At 33.9% G+C, this 26,604-nt stretch overlaps 1 protein-coding gene across 13 annotated transcripts in view; it reads right to left on the bottom strand.

The window, feature by feature from the left end:
* PPFIA2 (PTPRF interacting protein alpha 2) overlaps window positions 1-26,604 on the bottom strand; it is a gene marked incomplete at both ends in the record, with an annotated part of 468,557 nt that overhangs the window by 81,378 nt on the left and 360,575 nt on the right. For all 13 annotated transcript variants that reach the window (XM_082667019.1, XM_082667016.1, XM_082667015.1 and 10 more), the window contains 9 exons: window positions 1,683-1,920; window positions 4,347-4,567; window positions 6,272-6,407; window positions 10,869-10,960; window positions 14,589-14,651; window positions 16,204-16,335; window positions 16,591-16,674; window positions 21,979-22,113; window positions 23,182-23,328. In XM_082667019.1, coding sequence (XP_082523145.1) covers window positions 1,683-1,920; window positions 4,347-4,567; window positions 6,272-6,407; window positions 10,869-10,960; window positions 14,589-14,651; window positions 16,204-16,335; window positions 16,591-16,674; window positions 21,979-22,113; window positions 23,182-23,328 — 1,248 coding nt within the window. The remainder of the gene's footprint in view (window positions 1-1,682; window positions 1,921-4,346; window positions 4,568-6,271; window positions 6,408-10,868; window positions 10,961-14,588; window positions 14,652-16,203; window positions 16,336-16,590; window positions 16,675-21,978; window positions 22,114-23,181; window positions 23,329-26,604) is intronic.

Below are 26,604 nucleotides of genomic sequence, written 5' to 3' on the forward strand. Positions count from 1 at the left end.
AGATACCACTTAGAAATTGAGTTAAACTTCTTTGTTCAGATATTATACACACCCATATACACAGAGAGATGCAAGCATTGTGACACTTTTTATAGAAGTTTCACAGCCTTCTGACCAGAAACACTATATACACTTAATATTCTTCTGTCATATTATTAATTTCTCCTCCATTTGTTACATTTGTGCTAGATTTTTGCAGTATACCAACTATTATTTGACCTATTTGCATTTTACTTAATCTCTATCCCCAAACTTTATTTATTTATTTTATTTTTTTATTTTAATTTTTTTTTTTTTTGCGGTACGCGGGCCTCTCACTGTTGTGGCCTCTCCCGTTGCGGAGCACAGGCTCTGGACACACAAGCTCAGTGGCCATGGCTCACGGGCTTAGCTGCTCCGCGGCATGTGGGATCTTCCCGGACCAGGGCATGAACCCGTGTCCCCTGCATTGGCAGGCGGACTCTCAACCACTGCGCCACCAGGGAAGCCCCAAACTTTTATTTTTAATTGGAATTTTATTGTTTTAATAACATAGTTTTAATATTCATTATACAAAACATAGAATTTTACCTCCATAAAGAGTTCAGAATATTTAAATCTTCATTATTGTTGTCATTTCAACATATTCCCAGGTAATCACAGAAAAAAAAAAAAAAGAACAGTATATGCTTTTGAGTTAGCAAATCTGAAAAAAAATCCAGCCCCTCTTTACAAGCTGTGTTGAACAAGGACAATTTACCCATACTCTCAACATTTCAGTTACTTTCGCTCAAGATAATAACATTTTCATGTTATCACGAGAATCAAGTGACTAAACATCATGACATCATGTAGTCATTCAGTAGTCATTCCACCTAACATTATTTTTAGCAAGGAGTACTTTGATTTTTTTCTCTCTTATGTTAAGGGTACTTCCTAATTTAGGTTTCCAACTTTTAATCCCAAAAGAAGATACATGAAATAAAGAATTAAAGAATAAAGAAGGGTGAAAATGTTGACATGAATTATAAAACTCAATTGGGAAATTGCTGCTATTGTTGATGGCTCTTCTTTTAAAATTATATTATGTATATTATAAAATTATAACATTCTATGTTGGTGTATTGAAGTGATTATAATAAATAATTTTTGAAACTTATTGTGTTAAAAATAACCCACCCAGGTCTTCCCTGGTGGCGCAGTGGTTGAGAGTCCGCCTGCCGATTCAGGGGACACGGGTTCGTGCCCCGGTCCGGGAGGATCCCACATGCCGCGGAGCGGCTGGGCCCGTGAGCCATGGCCGCTGAGCCTGCACGTCCGGAGCCTGTGCTCCGCAACAGGAGAGGCCACAACAGTGAGAGGCCCGTGTACCGCAAAAACAAAACAAAACAAAACAAAAAACCCACCCAGTCTCAATCATCAAGGTATCATCAGTAAAAATGAATTTAATGGTTTAAGTCATTCAGATTTCTGATGTGATATTTAGATTACTGCTCTTCCATTTACTTATTATGTGACCTTGGGAAAGTTACACCTGTGTAGGCTTGGTTTCCTCACTTCATAGTGGGATTAATATTTGTATCTACCACATAGGTTTGCTGAGAAAAAAAATAAAACACACAGAAAGTCTTTAGACTAGAATAGATTTCAGCTAATGCATCAGTAATTCTAATGGAAGCAAAGGTTCTCTGGACACATCATACCAGTGTCATGACTCCCATCCGATCCATTTCCCTGGCAGGACTTCGAGGGGTGAGCTTTGGTGTTGAGTGTCCACTGGGGGGAGATGAACTGGCCAGCGAAGAAGCTGTAACCGAGGCAGTGATGGAGGTACCTGGGTGGACCCTTGCTAAATTCAGGCCTTCCAGACTCACACTAGCCACTCTATTCTCAATTTCTTCAGCACGTAACTCTGTAGATTCTTTCTCTTCCTGAATTAGTCTGAAAGATACAGTTTATTTTTGATACATTTTATGCTGTTATAATGTTAATCGGAATTCACTAAATAAATAAATACTTTGTGAACATTTTATATCAAATCTAATATTTTCTTTTTTCCCTAGGCAATATAACTTTCAATAAATTCCAGAGATTTCCTGGCTGAAAATTAGAAAATCTTTCTTTTCAAATGATACATAATTCCTCCCAACTTTCATTTTGACCCCATTTCTATACTACCACCTGTTAAAACTCTTTTAAAACCTTGAGTGCCTAGTTAATTTCTGCCACTAATCCTAATCTTACATTTGTACTCAGGAACGAATATATGAGACTTTTAGAAACCCAAATCTCAACAAAGTCATTGAGTCTTACCTCCTATCCAATGAAAAAGTATAACTGATAGAATTCTCAATAAATGGTCATTCATAATTATAATTTGGCCAAATAAAACCCTGACTCAGCCAAGTTGCCTTTACATAAGCACCAAGCAATTTAATAATGTAGATATGAGAGACAGATAGTGAAAATTTTTTTAAAAAATACTGTTGCTATAAATGCTTTTGAGAAGACAAAACACTATTACTCTTTCTTTAAATAGGGAGAAGCTTCAAGAATATACATACGTTATTTATTACAAAGACACAAAGAATAAAGAACTTTAGCTGGGTTGCTTCAAGATCCTATTTAAGTTGAATCTACACACATTTTGCATATTGATATAATAAAACTGGGTACCAGTATAGTTTGTTTGAAAAATGGAGTTAGAAACCACCTCTCCTGAGATATTTTCCTCTTAACTACAAATGGCTTATTGTGATTTCCTATGATATAACCGTTAACTTCAAGGTTATGATCACTGCAAAGTTTTCTTTTTACGTATTTACTTTGGAAAAGTTTGGCAGTTTCTTATGAAACGTAACATACTTTTACCGTATAAGCCAGTAACTGTGTTCCTTCATGTTTACCCAAAGGATTTCAAAGCTTATGTCCACACAAAACCCTGCACACAGATGTTTAGAACTTTATTCATAATTGTGCAAACTTGGAATCAACGAAGATATCCTTCAGTAGGTGAATGGATAAATAAATTGGTACATATATACAGTGGAACAATATTCAGTGCTAAAATGCAATGAGCTAACAAGCCATGAAAAAACATGGAGGAACAATAAATGCATGTGACTAAATGAAATAAACCAATCTGAAGAGGCTACATATTGTATGATTCCAAATATATGACACTCTGGAAAAGGCAACTATGGACACAGTAAAAAGATCAGTGTTTTCCGGGGGTTGGGTCGGGGAGAGGGATGAATAGGCAGAGCACAGCGAATTTTGGGGACAGTGAAAATACTATGTCTGTATGATATCATAACGATGGATACACATTATTATACATTTTCCGAACAACTAAGAGTGAACCACAATGTAAACTATGTATTTGAATAATATGATGTGTCAATGTAAGTTCATCAGTTGTAACAAATGTACCACTCTGGTTAAGGATGTTGATAATGGGGGAGGCTATGCATGTGTGGGGCTGGGGGTATATGGGAAACCATTGTACTTTTCCCTTGATTTTGCTGTGAATCTTAAACTTCTCTAAAAAATAAATCAATACAAATACTGAGGCAAATTTACTCTTAATTTTAATTTTTCACTTACACAAAGAATATGAATTCTGTTACTTTGAAGTTTATTTTCATGGTGCATGTTTTTTTAACATCTTTATTGGAGTATAATTGCTTTACAATGTTGTGTTAATTTCTGCTGTATAAGAAAGTGAATTCATGGTGCATTTTAACTTCACCCAAAGATCAGAATCCGAAAGGAAGGTTTAATCAAGTAACACAGTACATTATTAATGTTCAAACACATTCCAATGGAAAAACTGCCTCCTCTTCAAAAAAGAAAAAGAAAAAGAAATTTAGTACTTTCAAATGATTGGTGGTAAATGATTCCAGAAAAACCTTCTGGTGAGAGGCAATATGGTTCTGCTATACAAAAAATTGTAGTTTTAAACTCTAGGTATTCTATTAATTGTAAAGGAGAGTAAAACTTAGAGGAACTAGTTGAGTAAGAGATAGATTGTAGTTTAATCAAACAAAAAATCCAATGCTACCCAGATTTTCAGTTTATTTGGAAAACTCATCAAAGATTTCACCTTTACCTAATTCTTTTATATTGCTCTAATATCATCATTAATCTGTATATTTTTCATATATGTTTCTTACAAAAGCTGTCCTAATTTTATTCCGGGAATTTGTGAAAATGCACATTCTTATTCAGTAGGTGTGAAGCGAGGTCTGAGATACTGCAGTTCTAATAAGCTTTATTGGTGATGCCAATGTTTCTGATCTGATGATCACATTTTTAGAATCAAGGTCTTCTAATCACTTGAGACCATCAAAAATCATTGAACTCACCTGATTTCTTTGTTGATAGCATCCAATTGTTCCTGAAGCATCATGGCTAGGGTCTGGGCATCAGAATGACCACTTGGAGAGAGAAGATCCATTGAGCTAAAAATCGTTTCTCTATCATCATCATCAATGTCAGACATTTCTGTGTCACTTTCAAAAGGGTGGCTGCTTAGCACTCCAATTTGTTGAGTTCTATTCCATTCATGATCCCCAAGAGATTTCACCTAGATGGTAAAGGAACAATTACAGTATTTATCATGCTGCTCATTTTCAAAGCATTATTCTGAAAATAAAAACTAAAAACATACACGCTTTTATAGCTTACTTGACAAAGGTAGAACTGATTATTAATATTTTAATTTATCATTTCAATAAAATAGTTCCTTGGTACTTAAATAATGGTAGGTACTAATTTTCAGCATAAATATCAATATTTTAATAGGAATAAAAATGATAAACTTCTGCATGATTTTTAGTTCAACCCCAATTCAAGGCAGCAATTACTTTAAAGCATCTATGTTGGCAACATTTTAACTTGTTTTCAAATATAACAATCTCTATTCACTTGTACTTTAGCATTTTCTTCTCTTATACTAATTAGGCTGAGGGTACGAATATTACCACTCAATAAATTACACAAGAATTCTCTCTCCAACATTCTAAGAAAGTATTAATAAAAATATTGTGCAGAGGTTTAATTTCATCTCCAGTGCTCTGGTCACTTAAATGCCTCACTGATTTTTTTAAACCCAAGGCATACTACAATAATTTACATGACTACGTTTTTAAAATGAATATAATAAATCCTCCATGTGAACAAAAGTCTTGAGTAACCAACAGACCAGTGCTTTTCAAGCTGTGGTCTGAAGGTAGGAGATGGTTGAAAGTAAGAGAGCAGTCCTAGATTTTCTGCTTTTAAAAAAATTGTTTTTCATTTTTGTGATGATGTAAAATGACTTCTGGGGGGACCACAAGATACTGCCCTGAGTAGTTACTTCAGATTTGAGGACCTGAGTAAGTACTTGTGTTACAAATTGTTTTGGTACCAAGTAGCACTAATTTATTTACCACATAAAACTGAGATGGATTTATTTATTCTTCGTTTGTTCATTTATTTATTTATCCATTCATTAGATATTGAATGCCTACTACAAGGGACTAACTTATACATGACATGTAGTTGCCAGCTAAAAAATCAAAGGATGTCAAGAGCCTTGTATAAATAAGGACAAGTAGGTTATATAGTATTTTGGACACATAAAAGAGGTTGAGGAAAACAAACTATACTTAGGGCACACAGGAACTATATATTACTTCTCTATAAAATGCAACTATATACTTACTCAACATATACAGCCTACAGATTTTAAGTTATTGACTGAATGAAAGACTGGCACTGCAGCTTATAATGAACAGTTTTCTATAAACACTTTCAATAGTGTGTGTACATTTTCCTCAAAGTGTTATTAAAACAGTAATTATTATTAAAATATGTAATTTTAATTAACAATATGAGTGCCATTGCTTAAATGCCCAAGCAAACTAAAAGCCCATTTGTTTGGCAATATGGCATAATAGATAAAAGTGTGGAATTTGAAATCACACGAATACAGGCTCAAGTTTTGACTCTATCACTTCAATGGCTGTGTAAGTCTGAACGCTTAAAATTTCTCAGCTTCAATATTTTCACATCTGAAATTAGTATAAAATAGTACTCAATTTACAATGTTATGTGGATAAATACTTGGGACATACTTGGTTCAACTTTTGGTACGTAGTAGGGGTTATACGTTAGTTATAGTTTTAAAAATATGTTATATATCACACCTGAAATTAATAACAATGAATTCTCTCAGTATTAAAATACTATCCAAAGTGGAAGAGTGCATTTACTTAAACCATCAAAGACTTGAAATAAAAAGTTTAACCTTTGGCTCATCTCTCCTCACACCCATGCGGCCTCTCCTTGGTCTTCTTATTACTTTAGTTGTTCTGTAATCAGACTGGCTGTCCACTAGGGATCCAACAGAATACCGCAGCTCAGCTGAGGTGTCTAGATGAGTTCTGGAAACAAGGAAAACATAAAATATGCTCAATCTCAAAACTTAAACTTTACCAGCAAATCACTATCCACTGCTTAACTGGCAGTAAAGCACAAATCCTCAAAGGAAGAAAAAAAAAAAACTTCAAGGAAGAAAATAAGTGTTGAAGTGTTGTAACTCTCAGAGGTCTCTTCGGAGGCTTATGTCAGAAACCCCAGTCTCAGTTTCATTCTGAAGGTCAAGTTCATTTTCTCTTTTTGGAATATTAAAAAACCTTTCTGTTTATTAATCATTATTTTCAAAAGCAGTAGTCCAATGGAACATGTTAAGATTGACAACCAAAATCCATTGGCTTACATTCCGACAACTCTTAGTTTGAGCTATTTAGTGGATATCCCAGTACATGCTATTTATCACTGTATTTGTTTTAAATATTCCTCATTAAGTTAAGAGAAAAATGTGTAAACTTTTGGGTCACAAAATTATCTATTTTCCAAAGTTTTATTTTTCAATTTAGAAAATCAACAAAATACTCAAAATCAGATTGGCCCAAGGTTAATAATATTATTTTTTTAATAAAATAGGATATTTCACCAGAAGAGTTTTTCAGCTTTTGATAAGACATTGTTCCAAAAAGATTAAGAAAAATCTTCTAATAAGCACATTTAATTCTGAAATCTGCTTAGAGACGAAACAGTTGGAAAATTCTAACTGGAAAATATCGTCAGACTGGTTTTCAAAAAACATGATAATAAAGTACCCTGTAATCAAAGTGCACTAAAGGTTTCTCCAAATATATTATTTATATAGAGATTTACAGCAAATTCAGTTTACTGCTACGATGATGATGATAATTACAAAGCAACATGCTGTCCTATAAAATGATCCATCATCGTTAGGAAATATGCTTAAAGCCGTGTTTTCTCTTGAACCTGGGGCTCCTGCTGATCTACTATGCTTTCACTCTTAGCTCTCTTTGTGAACAAAGACAAACATCCCCAAATATTCGGCAAGATTATAAAAGGTTAGGTGAGGTCTGGGTTTTTGAAAAAGTAGAAGACACTGACCTAACTGATGCATGTCTTTGTTTTGCCAAATTGGACATTAAAGCAAATGAACTAAAGAATCATCCCCCAAATAGATGACAGCTATTGTTTTTATAGAAGTGAACTTGAGACTTAATCAAGCAAAATGGCTTTATTACGAATTAGTCATATATTAAAAACTAACCAACCAGGCCATAGTCATTAAGTGGCACAACTCTCAGTCTATTTATAGCAGAGGGTGTAAGTTTCATGAAGGCAAAGTTCAGAGTTTAGTCACTATTGTATGCTCAAGGAGGTATCCCTAGAATACAATAAGAACTTAATAAATATCTGGTAGGACAATGAATGGATGCAACTGATTATAATACAGTCCTAACTGTCTAGGTCAGAACATCCTAGCGACCTTTAGTCTGTGGCTGCTTAGGGTAATGTCTCTGTGGGTATCAGAGTAGAATTTCTAAAATTTTAACACCTCACACTAGGAGTATTGTTTTCTTGTTGTTTTTTTTTTTTTCTTGTTGTTTTATCTCTCAACTCCAAGTCATTTATAAAAACATGAAACAAAACACAGATCTGGTCCCATCAAAGCCCTGCTCAAAACTCTTCAGTGTCTTACAAGGTCCTCTACCTGGGCCCCTCCTACTTTCCAGCTTCACTGCTAGTTACTCTCTGCCTTCTCTCTTCGTCTAGCTGTGCTGTCTGTCATTTTCCTCAAACTTATACTTTCTTTTGCTTCGAGCCTTTGAACATGCTATTCTTTCTGCCTGAAATCGTCTCTTCAAACATTTATGTGGTTACTATTCTTAAGGTCTCAGCTTAAAAGTCCCATCCTCATATACTATTCTAGCTCCTGGTATTCCCTCTATTATAACAGTCCTCAAATTCATATTCCTGCATTTTCCATCTGGAACATGTATTCTTCACTACCATCATCACTGTATCTCCAATGTCACAGGCTCACAAGTAGAAAGTACTTAATTGATCTTGAGAGAACAAAGATCTGAACCAACAACAATTGTAGAAGAGCCATTGCTTATACTTCATCTAAAGCAGTTACCCCTCACCCCTCTCTTTTTATTCAACTCTGTGATCTGTCAGAGGCAGTATATCCATATATCTCAGTTTTAAAATTATTCTTGGTGTACAATATTTTGAGAGGCACTTGCAGATGTAAGTTACAATACAGTCACTGGTTCCTTTAAACAAGGAACCAGGTAGTTTTCCCTCCTGAATCTCCTGTGACTCTTGAATACAATCTCACAAAGGAGCTTCAATAGATAAATCAAGCACGAATTTTCTTAGAGAAAAGCTGTTACCCATTTCTCTGCTTCCTGGGATGTCCTTCATTGTCCTTTCCAATTATCCAGATCCTACCCTTTCCCTTGAGTTGAGCCAAATCAGGCTTTCTCGGCCACTCTGGAACTCATTTTACTTTCATTTCAGATTCTAGTAGAGGATATTAGTCACTGATACTCACTTTAGCTCAACTCTTCTTACCTCCCCACCTGTAAGATCAAAAACTAGTAGATGAAGTTCTCATGCACTTTGTCTTCTTTATTGTTTTTCTTTTCAATTATGTGCACTCAGAAATATGAATGTTCAAGAAATAATTGCTCTTTAATAAATATTCAGTTATCTCATTATAAATTAGCTATCTTAATAATTCCTATAATACTTTATATTTGTGAGTTGATTTACTGTTTACAAAACACTTTTCTCACTTGTCTCATTTATCTGCAAAGTAATCTTGTGAGATAGTCATAAAATATTATTTTATAAAAAATATTTTTATATAATTCATGTAAATATACATATATATTTTATAAAAATTATTTTATATAATTATGTAAATATACATATATATATATTTGAACTTATTAAGGAAAAATGGGTTTTCCAAAATCAAACTGCTAGTTATTGTATGTTTAAGACCTAGGAATGTCAATTTTCTTATTTTTGGTCTAGTGTTGTTTCTATTACAATCCATTGTATCAAAGAATAGTTGCTCTGTATGTAGTTCCCAAGTTTCCCTGATGATCCTTCATTGTGGATTAATGTCACATTGCTAGGCTGCCAAGATGACTCACTAAGGTGATGAACTTTTAGACAACACTTCTAGAACTCTGTATTTCTGAGACTGAAGGTCAAAAAGACAATGAAATGGCCATTTGGTCTTATTAAAATATGTTTCATTTGTTGACTGAATAATGCTAGTTCTATGTATTTACTCTGTTGGTATTTTATCAGCTCTTTCTTTCTCCTTTACCGTCATCATCATCATCACCATGTATAAGACTGAATTAATAGCCTCAGATATATAAACCGTAATAAAACATTAGAAAAATAAACATTATTTTCAAAATTAAAGACCTACCTATTTAAAAGTTCCTTGGGTGTATTTATGCCTGCAGAACTGTGTTTCTTATACTAAACTGAATTCAAAATACTGAATTTTGTTCTTATTAATACTCACATTGAAGAGAATGTAAGCACCCTTAGGATTTTTTTTAATTTGGATTTTTCACCTGAATGTCCAAAAAATGCTTTACTAGATATTCATTTATTCAACAATATCTATTGAGAGTATACAATATACAAGGTTTCTTTTTTTAGGTGCTGAGATTATGGTACTCAAAACAGACAAAATATCCAACCTTTGTAGAGCTAACATTCTTAGGATAAGCATAAGACCAAGAAAAATGGACTTTTAGAAGTCTGTGGTGGTCAAAAGTTTCAAATAGCTGATACTGTGTTATCTATCAAATAAATGCTCAAATGGGTGAATCCCTCTATGGTTTTTTTTATCAACTTTAAATAAAAGGCTCTAAGCACAAAGGCAAATTATACGTGAATTATTGAGCTTGATCTGCCTATCTAGAGAGTAAACAAGGATCTCTTTGCTTTTTTTTTTTTAAGATTAGGTATTGAGTCAAAGTAGATGAGTACAAACAAGTTTACTTGAAGTTTTTTTTTTTTTTAAACATATTTAATTTCTCCTTCCCTCTTTATTGTAATTAGTTTAACAAAATAGTCAGACACTAAGTGATCATACCAATGATGCTTCTTCAGCAAAATTAAACATTGAAAACATTTCTGCATGTAGAGAAAATGACTTTTCCTGGAAAGAGATGTAATTTCTGTATATATGGTTCCACTTCTTCATTTATAATTTATAATATATAAGAAGACATAGCTCTATATATATTTAATACAGAATACAAAAGGTAATAATTTATATTTTTATTGAATATTTAAGGGAAGAATTACTGAATTAGAGAATTATTGTTGAGTGTAGAAACTGTAAATCAGTAAGGGATCAAAATAGGGCAATGCCTGCTGAGAAACAGGAGGTACTTATTTATTTTACTTGAGGAGATATGAAACCATAAGGAAATTCATAATGATTATTGGTGAAAAAGCTTTTTATTTAATGTTACCTTGATATTGTGGGTTCAATTAAAGAGCCAGTTCTCATTTTCAACTGGTCAAGTTCAGATCTCAGCTTTTCAATTTCTTCTGCTAATCTTTCCTAAAAGTCAAAGAGGCGTTACTCAGATGATATGCATATGCCAATAGTACCAACACTCAACTATGATAAACCAAACAACGAAGCTTAATGACTTTTTAAAAATGGAAAAAATGATTAACATATTTTTATTACATATTGTTAGACATGACAGCAAAAAATGCCTGATTTTCTCCTTGAAATGAAAATATGACAGCAGAAATCAATAAAATTTTATCTACATTCCCTAACATTCACTAATGCTAAGTTTTTCTAAATATATGGGAAAACTAAGGTCATGACCAGCTATGTATACATCACTTCAAAATCTGAGTAGAACGTATAGCAGTTTAAAAAATAAAGAAAAGGTCTTATTTCTACAGTAAGTAAAGGATTTCAACCATCCTATAATGGTCGAAGGACACATGGGTGAAAGAGAAGGAAGATTAAATTAAAAGGATGAGAAAAAAATTATCACTTGATATGAGTTAAAATTATTAGCTCTATATTGGTACAATAATTTATGCATCTGATAATTTTCTCAGATTGGCATTAACAGTTTCAGTCTGCAAATTTATGAAGATGAGGGTGATCTTATAGCCCTTAATTAAATATTCATGTAAGGACTTAATTTTGTTTTTGTAATTATAAATTTTATAACATTATAAATGTGTCCTTCCAGATTTTCTATTGCTGTTATTTTTCCCCCTTTATGTGGCCAATGCTGGACATTTTACTGGACTCATACTTCTTTTCTCACCACAATTTTTTGTCAATGTGCCCTTTGCAATGTTTCTCTTATCTGATCTTTTTAAAATTCTTTCTACCACCATCTTACATTACACACGTTTTTACCTTTTTCCTGAATTATTTTACCAGCTTCCACGATGTATTGCTACCTTCAATCTCTTTCCCACACATTCCTCTGCTAGATGTATCATTTTATTTTATTTTATTTATTTATTTATTTTTTGCAGTACGCGGGCCTCTCACTGTTGTGGCCTCTCCTGTTGCGGAGCACAGGCTCCGGACGCGCAGGCTCAGCGGCCATGGCTCACGGGCCCAGCCGCTCTGCGGCATGTGGGATCTTCCTGGACCGGGGCACGAACCCGCGTCCCCTGCATCGGCAGGCGGACTCTCAACCACTGCGCCACCAGGGAAGCCCTACAAATTACTTTTAAAGCGTTTGACTTTTACTCTGAGTGAGACAGGAAATGATTGGAGGATTTCTGAGCAGAGAAGTGACCTGATCATTCTGATGGCTGTGAAATGGACTGATGAATGGGATTAGGAAGTAGAGAAGATAAAAAATTATTATGTTCTTCCAAAAACAGGCAAGAGAATTACGGCTTGGACAACAATAGTGTTAGAAAGAGAATGGCAAGGATATTGGTTGTATTTTGAAGATAGAATTAAGAGAATTTGCTTTTGGACTGGCTATGGGGTGTGTGATAAAGAAAGAGGTCAAGAACAGCTCCAAAGTTTTTAGCCTGCGTAGTTAAGAAAAAGAAGTTGTGATTTACTGACAAGACTGCTGCTGGTGGTGATTAGGTTAGGTGGTGGTGGTGTTTGGGGGGTTGGGGGATTACTTGTTAAGACTGAGATGACCATGTGTCCAAATAGAGATACTGGGTTGACTCTTGAATATATGTACTCCCTCAGGGAAGAGGAAGTATAGTAGGTGATCTAAATTTGCAAATTCTTAATTTACAGATGGTATTTAAATCCATGAACTCACCAGGGACCGAACATAGAGAAGAAATCCAAGGACAGTCCTAGGAACTTCAAATTTTAGAGATCAAAATAATGAAGAGAAACATGAAAAGAAGAGGTTGAGTATATGAAGGATATTTACTAATAATGGACTGTGAGTTAAATATAATCGAGTGAAAATTTGAGGAGTTATAGGAGATGTGGTTAGATGAGGAAATGTGCTCAGCTGTATGGAATGATATTCAGAAATGAGGTATGACCTGGGATTTGCTGCCTCTAGTGATTGACATGAAAAGGAATGCAAAGCATGGAATGATTAGTACTGCGGGTTGCCTGGGCAGACTTTTGGAGCTACAGGCTTGGGTAGGAGGTTGGGGAGTGGGTTCTGGGGATCTTGCCAGAAGCACACAGAGCTTTGGATAACATAACATTCCATAACAGGATTAAGTCCCGAATTCACAATCTGTTTACACCCTAGTTCTTTAAACACAACCAGTCACAGCAAACTTCTGGTGATTCAGCAAATCAACCATCTTTGTTTTCTCTGTGCTATTGCATAGTTATCATCTTCTTCCCTACCATTCTTTATTTGTTAAGATCAAATGTGCCTTCAAGAGCCTGATGAAATGTTATCTTCTTCACTGTAGACTTTCTGAACTACTTTAGAAAGAATTAGATGCTATCTTCTAGGCACCATATTGTATTGCTCTAATACACCTATATTTTCTGGGTTTAAGGGTGTGTACATCCTGACCGTGGGACTAAATAGTTATTTTTTAAATTAACATCATAATATGTAGTATTCAATTCAGTTAAATGTACAATTGTTCTTTCTTATCTTTATTCTCTCATCTTTTCCAATACCTTCCAAATGACATACTGTTGCCAGATCTCCTTCCCTTTCCTCCTTCCTTCCCTCCCTTCCTCCCTCTCTTCCTCCCTTCCTTCCTTCCTTCTATTACTCCCTCTCTCCCTCCTTTCTCTGTTTCCATTCCTTCCATCTTTTGTTTAATATACATCTATAAGTCACTTCTTAAGTTAGTGATTTTATATTATTTCATTTACTGATGCTGAACAAAATGAAATAAGACAAAATTGCTAACAAGAATTTTACATGTTAAGGAAGGAGGAAAACACATTGGCAATTACCGCTTTTAACATTTTATAATCTGGTCCTTATCTGCCTAGTCTGTCACATATCCTACAATAAGAATAACTGATTCCAGCCAAACTGTTATGTCCATTATTATTTAAGATATCAAAGTCACTACTCACCTCCTCCCCACTCTAAGTACTTGCAATCATGGCACAGGCACTGTATTTGAAAGCCTTGCAAAACAGTCCTATCTTAAAGCATTCTGAAGCCTTCTTTATAGCAGCAATGTATATTGATCTATCCTACCTGTAGTTCTTACTATCTTTCATTCATTTGACACTTGGCATCTGTGACTCTAGAACTCATTGTTTTGTGTTTTCTCTCCTCAATTAGACTTTTCAGGTACTTTAGAACTAAGTTCATGTTTGCAAATATAACAGCACAATTTTATGCACAGTAGGTATTTAATACATTTCTGCTAAAATAATATCTCAAACTAGACACAAATCAGTGCATACATTTTTATCCCATTTATATAAAGCATGAAAAAAGTCAAAACCATTTTTTTTCTGTTAGAAGTTAAGCTAGTGATTATCCTTTAGGATAAGAGTAGTGATTATATGCTAAGTGGGGCTTCCAGGATGTTGACTTTCAGTGTGTTTGGTTTGTAAAAATTCATCAAGCTCTCCCTATATATGTACACTTTTCTGTATGTATAATATAAAAGTTAAAATATTTTTAAAAGATAACATCCTAAAATTATTTATTATCAAATTTATTTTATAACAAAATATTCACCAATGTGAAATAGAAAACTGGGCAAAATGTAAGCTTCCATAATACCTTGTCATGCAAAGATTCTTCCAGATTCTTTCTGAAAGTTTCTGATTCTTGAATTAAAACATTCTACAGAAAAGAAAAAAAAAACAGATAAATAATAAATAAAACAGAAAATAATTAAATATGTAGATTAATTTTTTATCACTCAAGAATCTTCTTTGATTCCTTCCTTGGTGCATCTATTTTTTTGTTTCCATGGAAACCAAGTTTCAATGGAATCTTTAAACAAGACACCTTAACATTTTTAGAAATACATAATTTAAATAGGAAATGTCATTTTGTAACACTTGGATTGACAAATAAGATAAATAGTAACTTTTAAGCTATTTCTGACTGCCTCTTCCCAGTCTTTTTAAAATTTGAAATAATTAGGTTACTTTTCAAATGAGAAAAAGTGAATAAAAAGTAAAATATTAGCCAAAGCTATCATAGAGAAGAATTCAGATAAACTCATTTTTACTACCCGAAGAAAGAAGAAACTGTAAGATCAGATTTTTTTAAAAGTTCAATTTCTGGATCTTTATTTCAAATACATAATTAACAATTTCTAATAATGTTTAAATTATTAGATAAATAAAAACAAAATATTAGCTTTTTTAAAAACTAATGTTACATATCATGATGTGGAAATAACTTGCATCACAGATTTGAAAAAAATCCTTGCCATAAAAGTATTACTGTTGTAAAAGCTTTATGCTTTTCTTATAGTATTACAAAGCATGATTTAAAATAATGTATTCTTTTCACATTTATAGAGTTAAATTAAAACACGAGTGTGGTTATTGGCATGCATTTGGTGCTGAATGGGAAGAAGGCATGCCTTATGACTTCTTAATGGGTAAATTAATCAAACTACTTTAACATTTCATTGAAACATTTTTCCTATTTTGGTTTATTGTATGAAGCAGGGGAAAATGTCTAGCTTAGGTAGCGATTGGCATTCCATCTAAATTTCCAAAATGATTTCTCCACCTAGGTTTTAGTCCCTACCTTTTTTTATACTCTGGAATTGGCAACCAGCTCACTAGCTCTTGCTGGTCAGGTAGTCACCAACTATTAATCGGACATATTAACTGTGAATGAAGTTGTAGATTGTACAGAAACACTTTTTTGGAAACAATGCAGCTGAAAGTTTTGCATTTCTAAACTCTGTGGTGGGACTGACACTAGTGCTATTGGTGATATAAACTCACTCACATTTTGGCTTTTAGACTAGCAGTAGATTCAGTTACTTGAAACATTTGTATGGTTCAAAGCAAGCCTCCCCACACACTCCAAAATACTAATTTTTGTCTTACTCTTCGTCTTTGCATACCACATGAAAGACAAATGAAATATTTTCATCACAAAAGTGCAATATGTTTTAATACCTTTGTCTTATATGATCATGCTAATATGTAATATTTATATACCATGTAACATTTTTTATTCATTTAAAAATTGATCTTACATATTTTTACAGAAACTATTTGTTCACTTTTAAGAATATATCAGGCTTTTTTTAAATTAAGGAAAGTAAATGGATCATCTGAACAATGCAATGATTGTAGCAGAGTGTAATACAAACATGATCGTAAGAACATAGCTGATAATCATGTGATTCTACTGGTCCTTTTACCTTCTCTTCTAGAGCAGCCATTCGTTCCTTTAAGTGTAGCTGTAAGCGTTCATTGGATTCAGTCAGAAGTCTATCCACAGTATCGGACAATCTTTTGTTGTGCTCCTCATTCATTTTCTCTCTTTGCCTAGCCTTACATTCAAAAAATAAATAAATAAATTTAACATAAAAATCACTTAAAAATATTTGGGTTTGTTTTTTCTAGTTTTAAAACTGGATTTAATTTTATGTCTGTTTTGATTAAATTGGCAGAAACTTTTTTTAATGCACAGGGCATATCCATATCATTTTAAACATAACCTGTAATCAAGAAAGACATTCAGTTCTTATATGTAGAATATAAATCCATAAACTGATGCTTGAGAGGGATGGTCTTAAAATACATACTCTTTGAAGTTCTTGATTTTTCTCTTCAAGTTGACCTTCTAGATGCCTCATACGTTCTTCAATGTTTCCATGTCTTTCTTCAGCCTGTTAAGAAATATGAAGAACGCACCTGACATGTAAGATATGGTTAACACTTTTCCTCTAAATAAACTGAAATAAAATGTAAAGCAAGCTACTACCAACCGCAAATGTAGTTTTCAAAAAATAAACTTTTTTTAAACAGGCAGCTGAACAGCATTGCTTGAAATGTGTCAGCTACAAAGGCCTGTTACATCCAAGCATCAGCAAAACATCGGAGTTATTTATGAGCAATGAAATCAGCCAAATGTAACATGCAGACTGTGCATGGTTTGAACACAAACCTGCCATTGTCCAATCTTAAGCTCCTGAAGCACTGAACTGCACAGATGGTCGATTATCAATAAATAAAAGTAACATAATTTTTACAAATGAAAAGAAAAACTTAGATGAATTCTATTTAGCAATAGAAAGTAAAGTCCAGTAGGACTACCTTCCTACGTATGGAGATCATTTCTTGTAGCTTAGCTTCCATAACATATTGATAATCATCAGATGAGGTAGAAGAGGTTGGATCAGACTAACGAGTCAAGGAAAAGGAGAGGGACAAAATTGAAAAATCAGAACTAAAGGCACTGACACTGAACAGAACATAGCACAGAATGCTTAAAAGAAAAATGTGACAGCAAATTTAATACTTTAATAGAATTTTATGTGGAAAGAACTACACTGATATCTGGTGAACATGATGAAGTTGATGGTTATAAGTGAAAAATAATGATATGCTCAAATAAAAAGCTACCAACCTAAGGTATGGAAGGTTAGTGATGGCTGGCAATGAAAGACCACTACAGAATGAACTAAAGCAACTCTGAAAGAGTCATGTAATAATTGGAATTATGGGAAACCAAACACTAGAATATGTCTCTGATAGATTGTTAAAAGTTTTATATTTTGGGTTGTTTGTTTGTTTATCATATTACTTAAAAATAATGGAAACAAAGTACCTCAATATTGAGGAGTAGGCCAAGCCAATGACTCAGGTGAAATAAATTTGGAACAAAATTTATTATAAACCCAGCTCTGTAGAAATCAGAGAAAAAGCTAAGCCACGGGGTTAATTATTATGAGTATTCTCCAATTCAAGCAGGATTGTTTCCTCAGCAGCACTGGCAAACTTACAAAATGACTTCTGGTCTCTGAATACAAACTATGGCTGTAGGTGTAGAACCTCAGCGCCTATTCTTAGACATAGCCTTAATTCGACATTTTAAATGCAAATGATTAGAAGTCCTCAAATAAAGTGAAAATAATGCTGTGAGGACAAGAAAACTTATTGTGAATTCTCCTGAATGATACTAGGGACCACTCTAAAACTGATTCTGCATTGATTTGTTGCTATGGAAACAAAATAGTGCCCTAAAGTGAATAGGCAGCACAGTGCCTTTTGTGAGCTAATGTTTGCCCAGTGCCAAGGTTAGTTACATGTCTTGGAGGTGAATGTCAGGTTACCACAGATGCAGAGTGTTCAACACATGTGACATTGCTGATAGCTGAATTGTATTAGTATGTTATGCACAGATTACATGTAAAGTTACATCAACATTTTAATCATAATTACAAGTTAAATAATCACAACAGCCAAAGTACCCTATGTCAGGATAACAAAATTTAACTCCAGAGCATATTCTATTACATTTTATAAGTTTATTCTAAAACAGTGAAATGTACTTTATGCAAATATAGGACTATATATAAATATATCATGCAGTACCTGAAAAGAAATAGTAACCTATTCATGTATTGGTTCATATACATATGTACTATTTTATGCAAGAAATTCCAACTTAATCTATAAAATAAACATTTAACGGCTGTGCTTATGCAAATAACTCAACGTTTACATTTTGAAAGATTTTCCTTCTGATATTCTTATTTCATAAATCAGGAAAATAATGAAGAAATAACAAATAACCAATTTCTCTCCTCAACCAGAAGCAACACAGAATGCTACCATAGTCTTCAAATGCCACAAAATGATTTTATAATATTTTTTAAAATTTATAATTCAATTAAGAATATAGTAAATGGTTCAAAATGTTGCTGAAATTATGTATTTTAAATTCTTAAACATATCTGTAATCTCTCAAAAGTACATTTTAACAAGCAGTTAATGTTATGACAATTAATCTGGTGACTGACTCAAGGTAGTCAAGGTATGAACATTTCAATTTCCAAAACTGTGTATTCAAATATACAAGTAAGTCAGTAGGTCCTTAAAACTTCTAGCTGTTTCCATGTTAACTACTGAAAACACACCAAACATTGTGAAAATTCACTTCAGAGATTAAACGAGAATTCTGTCATGTTTAAATCACTGTTATTGTTGATACTTTTTATTGGTACTAAAAATGAATGAAATACCTTATGGGATTCAAGATGAATTATGTCCTTGCTGAGGAATATGCATTTTAATTAAAGAAGTAAACATCATAAATCATAAGAGTGGGATCCCAAAATGTTATTATTTAATTGTATATACACTCACCAAAGCCAAATTTTAAATTTTATCCCTAGCCATTATTCAATACCTCTTACTTTCTAAAAGCCTTAAATGAGCTTTAGCTACCTATTTTTACACACACACACCCCACACTGGCAAAAAAAAAGATATTCTTATCAACCAAAGAATAAATTCAGACATCATCTCTAAACAAACACTGGATCAATTTGCAACCACTATTGATTTATGTTCACCTTAACCTTATGAAGCCTGCAATTTAAGCAACTGGTGTAAATACTATAGTCACATAAGAACAATCTTCTATATTTTGACTCCTTGATGGGATAGAGGGCTTATCTTGGTTTCACTCTTTAATGTGACAAGGCAATTTCCAAACGAGCTAAAGTTTTAGAAGAAAACTTTACAGTTTTCTTTTATAGGCAGAAATAGTTTTGAGAAGAATGTGAATATAGCTGGAAATGGAGAAGCAATCAAATTTAAAGAGAGGAGGGCCAAAGAGAAGAAAACAATAGTGGCAGATAATAAAAGCAGAAAAAATACTTATAGGCCAATTAAAATATATGAAGGATTGTTAACAATATCATTCAAAATATGGGAGAGGGAGCCTAAACTAAGCATAAATCATAAATTAGTGAGAAGTCAAAAACATTATGACGTAGAAAAGACTATGGAGATCAATAATAAGACATTGAAAACAAATTGGAATTGAAGTAATGAATAACTAAAACCGGTTTTAGAGACAGTCCCTAAAGGTCTTGAGAACAGAGATAAGAAAATGGTCAAAAATCTTTTTAGCCATAAAGCTTGGGAGAGCAAATGAAGACTGATCTTCAAATGTTATAAAAGGGTTACAAGCAGAGGGAGTACACTGAAACTAAAATCTCAGCACCAGAGGCGTGTGAATAATGAATTAAATATGGCGATAATCTACAAACTGTATATCTGAAATAATGTTGATACACAGCCAGTCAGGAGAGAAAGCAGTAAAAAGGACAAGCAGAGTGAATTCTAACATTTTCAGACTTTTTAAGAGAGGTAAAACTCCTGAAAAGTGAGGAAATCAAAGGGGTCTATTCCCTTTTAATTCCCTTTCTATTCTCTTTTAATTCCAGATGAAGTGGAATTTTAGCAATATATTATCAGGTAGGAGTGAACTGAGGAAGTTACTTTGGGTGCATAAGTGAATATATGTATCAAATATGACCTCAGTAAAATAAAATAGAGGGAAAAACAGATGAGACACCTATTTTAAGTTGTTTTGTTTTACATTCTAAATTAAGGATTCTTAGGAATTTTTAAAGCCTCATATGCCAAGTATTATATTTTAAATTATGTTTTATTCTCAATCCATCAGAGGTTAATTTGGGGCAATTTTTTGCTGAATTTTAAATTGTGTTTTTGGAGGAGAGATTCCAGATTTTCTTGTAGTTTACTTATGATACTATTGATTATTTTACACTAAAATATTACAAAAGTTACTTTTATTATTTAGCCTCTTGCCTAACTCCCCCTAAAATAGTTCAGTTCAATAAGATAACTCTTTATAAAATTTCTTTATATTCCTCAAATGAAAAGCCTAAGTATACATATCTTAATCCATATTATAGTAATTTTAAATGTGTTTGCAAGAAAAAATAGCATATTACTACTACTATGTTTGCACTTTTTATATAATTTCAATAATATTTCTAAAATTAAATAAGTTTATATTTATTTTAGAAATCACACATCTCTGAAATTTCCAGAGTGGTTTATGGCATGGTCTGTGACTATGGAAGGATCCAGATTGTATCACCCTAATCAGACTAAAGTTTCATTCAGCTAGTTAGTCCAATACTCTACAACAAACTATACCAATACTTTCTGCTTTGTCAACTGTTTGTCTTTTCACTACCTGTTTACCCTATTTTAACTAATAGGCAACAGTTTACTATTCCTCTTTAATTATTTACTTTTCCAAAAGTAACTATATGTGGCTACTTTTATTTTGTTGCATCAATTGTTTTGGATAATCCCTAATGCCAGAATTTATAACTTGCAGTTCATGTATCTATCTGACCCGTTTACTGCAGTGGTGTGGAAAACAGCACATGGTAATGACTATGTGAACATCTAAAATGTGTGTAAATTTTTGAATTGATATTAAAAGTCAAACATGCTTTTAGTGACAAAATCTGTACTTTTATTCTAGTGACATGTGACTTTCAAGCAATGCCATTCCATTTGACTGTGAAAGGTAAGAATAGTCGTTTTAGCATTATAATCGTTGCTAAGTTCTAAAATATGCATATAATTGCAGAATCTAATGTCCATAACAGTTAATTTTGAACATTCTTCAGAATATTATTGATTTTAATTGGTTCAGAAGAAATTACAACTATTAAAATCACTTTCTGACTATTTAATGGCTTTAGACTTCTACAAATCTAATGTCTAACTTCTAACAAAATTTTTTCATACCATAGTCAGAAAGGAATCAACTGCTTATGATATCTCCTACATTTCTAATACTGTACAATTTATGTTGAGCTTACTAAATTATTATGTCTCACGTATATCCATATGTGCAAATATAACCATGGAAAATTAACTCTAAGGATGTGATATTTTGTTCGTTTTTGTTAATGTTTAAATAGGCAAAGGAATCATCGTATCATATATATCAGTCATTCATTTCAACATAAATATGTGTAACATAAAAATTCATCTAAATAACAGACCAATAGAGTAAAGATTAAATAAACTTAATCTTCATAAAGCCTAAAGAAAATCTTCATATATTCCATTTTGATTACTAGTCATTTCTATAAGTATATCTAAGTTGACCAACTGTTTTATTGCAGTACCTTTGTCAGGGCTGCAATTCTCTGAGCCAGTTCAGCCTCTACTTCAGGTAAGGTCTCAGCTTTTCTCATAGTTTGCTGCAACTTTTGCTCAGCTAGCTCAAGACGCTCTTGTAACTGTCTATTCTTCTCTTCCATCTGAAATAGGGACGAAAAAAGAGACACTTAAATTGTCACAGTTAGGATAGCAAACACCAGTCACCAGGGGCTGTGGGCTTCAAGTCACTCTTCTAGAGTTAAAATAAGCTACTACTACCATACCTACTGTGCAAAGAGATTATTGTTCTCATGTTTTCATATATTACTTATCCATAATCCTTAATAAATTCAGCACATTAAAAAAAGAAAACCTTTTACTGACGGCAGCAAAAAGAAAAGAAGTTAATAGTGAGTATTAACCTGGACAAATGGAATACAACTTAGTACTAAGACTTCAGATACACCGTAATAGCAACATACTGAAAATCGTAACATTAGCTGGAGTAGGAGAGGGAATGTAGCATAATGATTGAGTCCAGGCTCTAGAGATGAAGTTGGAAGACTTTTCCTGTGAAGGCCAGATGGTAATTATTTTAGGCTTTGTGTATCATAAAGTCTCTGTTCCAACTATTCAATTTTACTGTTGTAGCACAAAAGCAGTCATAGACAATGATTAAATGAATGGGTATGTCTATGTTTCAATAAACCTTTATTTATAAAACAGAGCCATAGTTTTGGCACATGGGCCATAGTTTGCCCACTCCTTCTCTAGAGCCGAATAGACCTAGGTTTCCATTATTGACTCTGCAATTACCATATGTGTGACCTTAGGAGAGGATTCATGTCTCTGAACCTTAGTTTCCTCGGTATAATAATTGGACTTACTTTACTCCTCAGTATAATAATTGTATAATAATTATTTTACTTTACAGTATAATAATTGTACTTACAGGTGGTGGTTGGATTTAAGTGAGGTAATACATGTAAACTGTTTAGCACAGTTTCTGGTTCATGTCTAGATCCAAAGTAAATATTAGTCATTATTTTTATTATTATTAAGATAGATTTCTAGATTACACACTGAAAATCGCATCTGTTTAGTTAGCTTGGTTATAAATTTTAGAGAATGATTGATTACCAAAGAATACCATATTTTATTTACTCTATGTTTTGTGAGAATGGTGAGAACACACAGACCAGAATAAAACCAAGATAGAGATACTGAACCTGCCGTAGGATGGCCTCTTTATTTGCTAACTCATTTTCTAGTTTGTCATTCATGTCATGTATGGAGGTAGATTCTCTCTGAGCACTGAGGTAACGCTTCTCAAGGGTCGTGATTCTTTCTTCCATATCTTCCTTCTGTGCCATGGCCTACAATTAAAATAATTTAAAAAATCAGATTCTTAGTTTATATATTGTCTTATTATTTAAGTTGAATAGTGAGCTATAAAAGAAACTATTGCTTTCTTGAGGTAAATATTCATTCCTTTCTTTTCATTAAGGGGATGCAAGATTTCATGTGAGTTTTCTCAACTTATTTGTCAGAATTCTTCTTCCATCTTGGGTTAGCAAAAAGCTTTCTCTATCTGAGAATGCAATGGAGCACATTTTAAAACTCCTTACTGTAGACTTGGTATTCTTAGAAAAGAAGTGGCAGAAAAATTAGTTCATTACACAGTAGAAATAAGTATAATTATGGGTAGAGTTGCAAACCATAAAATTGGTAAAATGGTGGCTATAGTTCCAAATTGCAAAGGGTTTTTCAAAGAAGGATAATAAATATCATCAGTATCCTTATTGTCATGTATAAGTAAGAATAGCTCAGTGGTTAAAAGAGAAGGCAAAAATGAAAAAAAAAAGTAAATTTGAATCACACTCACAAATGAATTGACAAATTTACTTTGGAACTTAACCATTTCCCTTGTTTAATTGGAATATGATATATTCCAATGAAAAAGAATTTATAGAACTCAATGAACACAAATCTCTAGGGGAAAATCAGTTATTGGTGCAAATGAAGTGATAATTTTAAATACTATATTATTAATATAATATTAACTACATTAAGCAATAATTTTAAACCATATAATTCATAGATAACATGGAAATGATTTTATCTTCCTAATAGCTTACATGGGAATTTATTAGTAGGTAGATAACCTACTTTTTTGAGATATTGGGAAAAATCAGCTGCAGAAGTGAGCATCTTGGGCCTGGTGTGGTTTTCTGATAATTTGGGAAGCTCCTTTGCATAAGGAGCCTGACATTGAGGAGATGGTGGTGTTTTCCATTTATTACCATCCAGGTTTCTTTGACCACTTGTTCCTAAGCAGTCTCTTTGTTACTCTCCTACAAGATCCAGAGTCAATCCTGCCACATGCACAGAACAGATAAATTCCATTCTAATTTTCCAACAGAAATAGAAGCCCTTAAATGGACAGTCCTTCAGCTTCCTGATCTTCCCTAACCACCATCTGGAAATTTAACTACATCCACATAAATCTTTAACCTCTATCTTTTAGTTTAGAACAGGTGTCCCACCTTCCCTCAAAGTTCAGTCATTATCTGTATTCTGGGTTTTATGCCTTTTCTTTTCTTTTTTTTTTTTTTTTTTTGCGGTACACGGGCCTCTCACTGCTGTGGCCTCTCCCGTTGAGGAGCACAGGCTCCAGACGAGCAGGCTCAGTGGCCATGGCTCACGTGCCCAGCCACTCCGCGGCATGTGGGATCTTCCCGGACCGGGGCACGAACCCGTGTCCCTGGCATTGGCAGGCAGACTCTCAACCACTGCGCCACCAGGGAAACCCTATGCCTTTTCTAATTCAGGGATTTGGTCACTTTTTCTCCTGAATTTTCAAGGTGCTAGTAGAGGTAAATCCCATAACAATAGCAAGAAGAATGAAACAGGCTTATAAAAAATTTGGTACAGATCAGAGGTGGAGAGCAGAGGAAACAGAGATGATTCAAAGAAAATAAGAATGAGAATTCTTATTCTCATTCTTAAAAATAAGAAAGATAAATTATCCGATAAATTATGGACCATTGTCCATAATCTGAATTGAAATTATGAAACCAAACTGTTGGAGTGGGTGGAAAGACTTACCATAGCTTTAAAAATAAGTAAGCAAATTTATTTACCAGGTAATTAATAAAATCCTAGAAAAATAGAAAGCCATACAAAAGGAAATATTACCATTGAAAATGACTACTTGGATCATTTGTGGAATTATTTACATAGTCATAATAATGGTAACACTGAATGTGATTTTGAGATGATTATAGTGGAAGGATGGGTGTTAAGAGAAAGGAAGGGAAAGAAGAGAGTTAAAATCCTCATATAATATAACAGCAAGACATAGGATAAGTTTAAATAAGAGAAAATACCAGAAGTAATGGCTAAAAGGGTTGAAATTAAGAATTTCAGAGACTCTCCACACCTCTCCTTCCGGGAGCCTGTGCAGCCCGCCACTGCCAGGGTCCCGGGATCCAGGGACAACTTCCCCAGGAGAACGCACCACACGCATTAGGCTGGTGCAACGTCACGCTGGCCTCTGCCGCCGCAGGCTCGCCCCACATACCCTCCCTCCCCCCTGGCCTGAGTGAGCCAGAGCCCCCGAAGTAGCTGCTCCTTTAACCCCGTCCTGTCTGAGCGAAGACCAGACCCCTCAGGAGACCTACACGCAGAGGCGGGGCCAAATCCAAACCTGAACCCCAAGAGCTGTGCTAACAAAGAAGAGAAAGGGAAATTTCTCCCAGCAGCCTCAGGAGCAGCGGACTAAACTTCCACAATCAACTTGATGTACCCTGCATCTGTGGAATACCTGAATAGACAACAAATAATCCCAAATTGAGGAGGTGGACTTTGGGAGCAACTACATATATATATATATATATATATATATATATATATATATATTTTTTTTTTTTTTTTTCCTTCCCTTTTTCTCTTTTTGTGAGTGTGTATGTGTATGCATCTGTGTGAGATTTTGTCTGTATAGCTTTGCTTTCACTATTTGTCCTGGGATTCTGTCTGTCCGTTCTTTTTTTTTTTTCTTTTTTTTACTTTTTAATTTTTTTTCATAATAGTTATTTTTTATTTTAATGACTTTATTTTATCCTACTTTATTTTATTTTATCCCCTTTCATCCTTCCTTCCTCCCTCCCTCCCTCCCTCCCTCTCTCTCTCTATTTCTCTCTCTCTTTCTTTCTTTCTATTTTTTTCTCCCTTTTATTCTGAGCCATGTGGATGAAAGGCTCTTGGTGCTCCAGCCAGGAGTCAGTGCTGTGCCTCTGAGGTGGGAGAGCCAACTTCAGCACACTGGTCCACAAGAGACCTCCCAGCTCCACGTAATATCAAATGGCAAAAGTCTCCCAGAGATCTCCATCTCAACACCAAGACCCAGCTTCACTCAACGACCAGCAAGCTATAGTGCTGGACACCCTATGCCAAACAACTAGCAAGACAGGAACACAGCCCCATCCATTAGCAGAGAGGCTGCCTAAAATCATAATAAGGCCACAGACACCCCCAAACACACCACCAGACATGAACCTGCCCACCAGAAAGACAAGATCCAGCCTCATCCACCAGAACACACACACTAGTCCCCTCCACCAGGAAGCCTACACAAGCCACTGAACCGACTT

Source organism: Grampus griseus, assembly GCF_964374135.1.
Source record: "Grampus griseus genome assembly, chromosome: 11".
Lineage (NCBI taxonomy): Eukaryota > Metazoa > Chordata > Mammalia > Artiodactyla > Delphinidae > Grampus > Grampus griseus.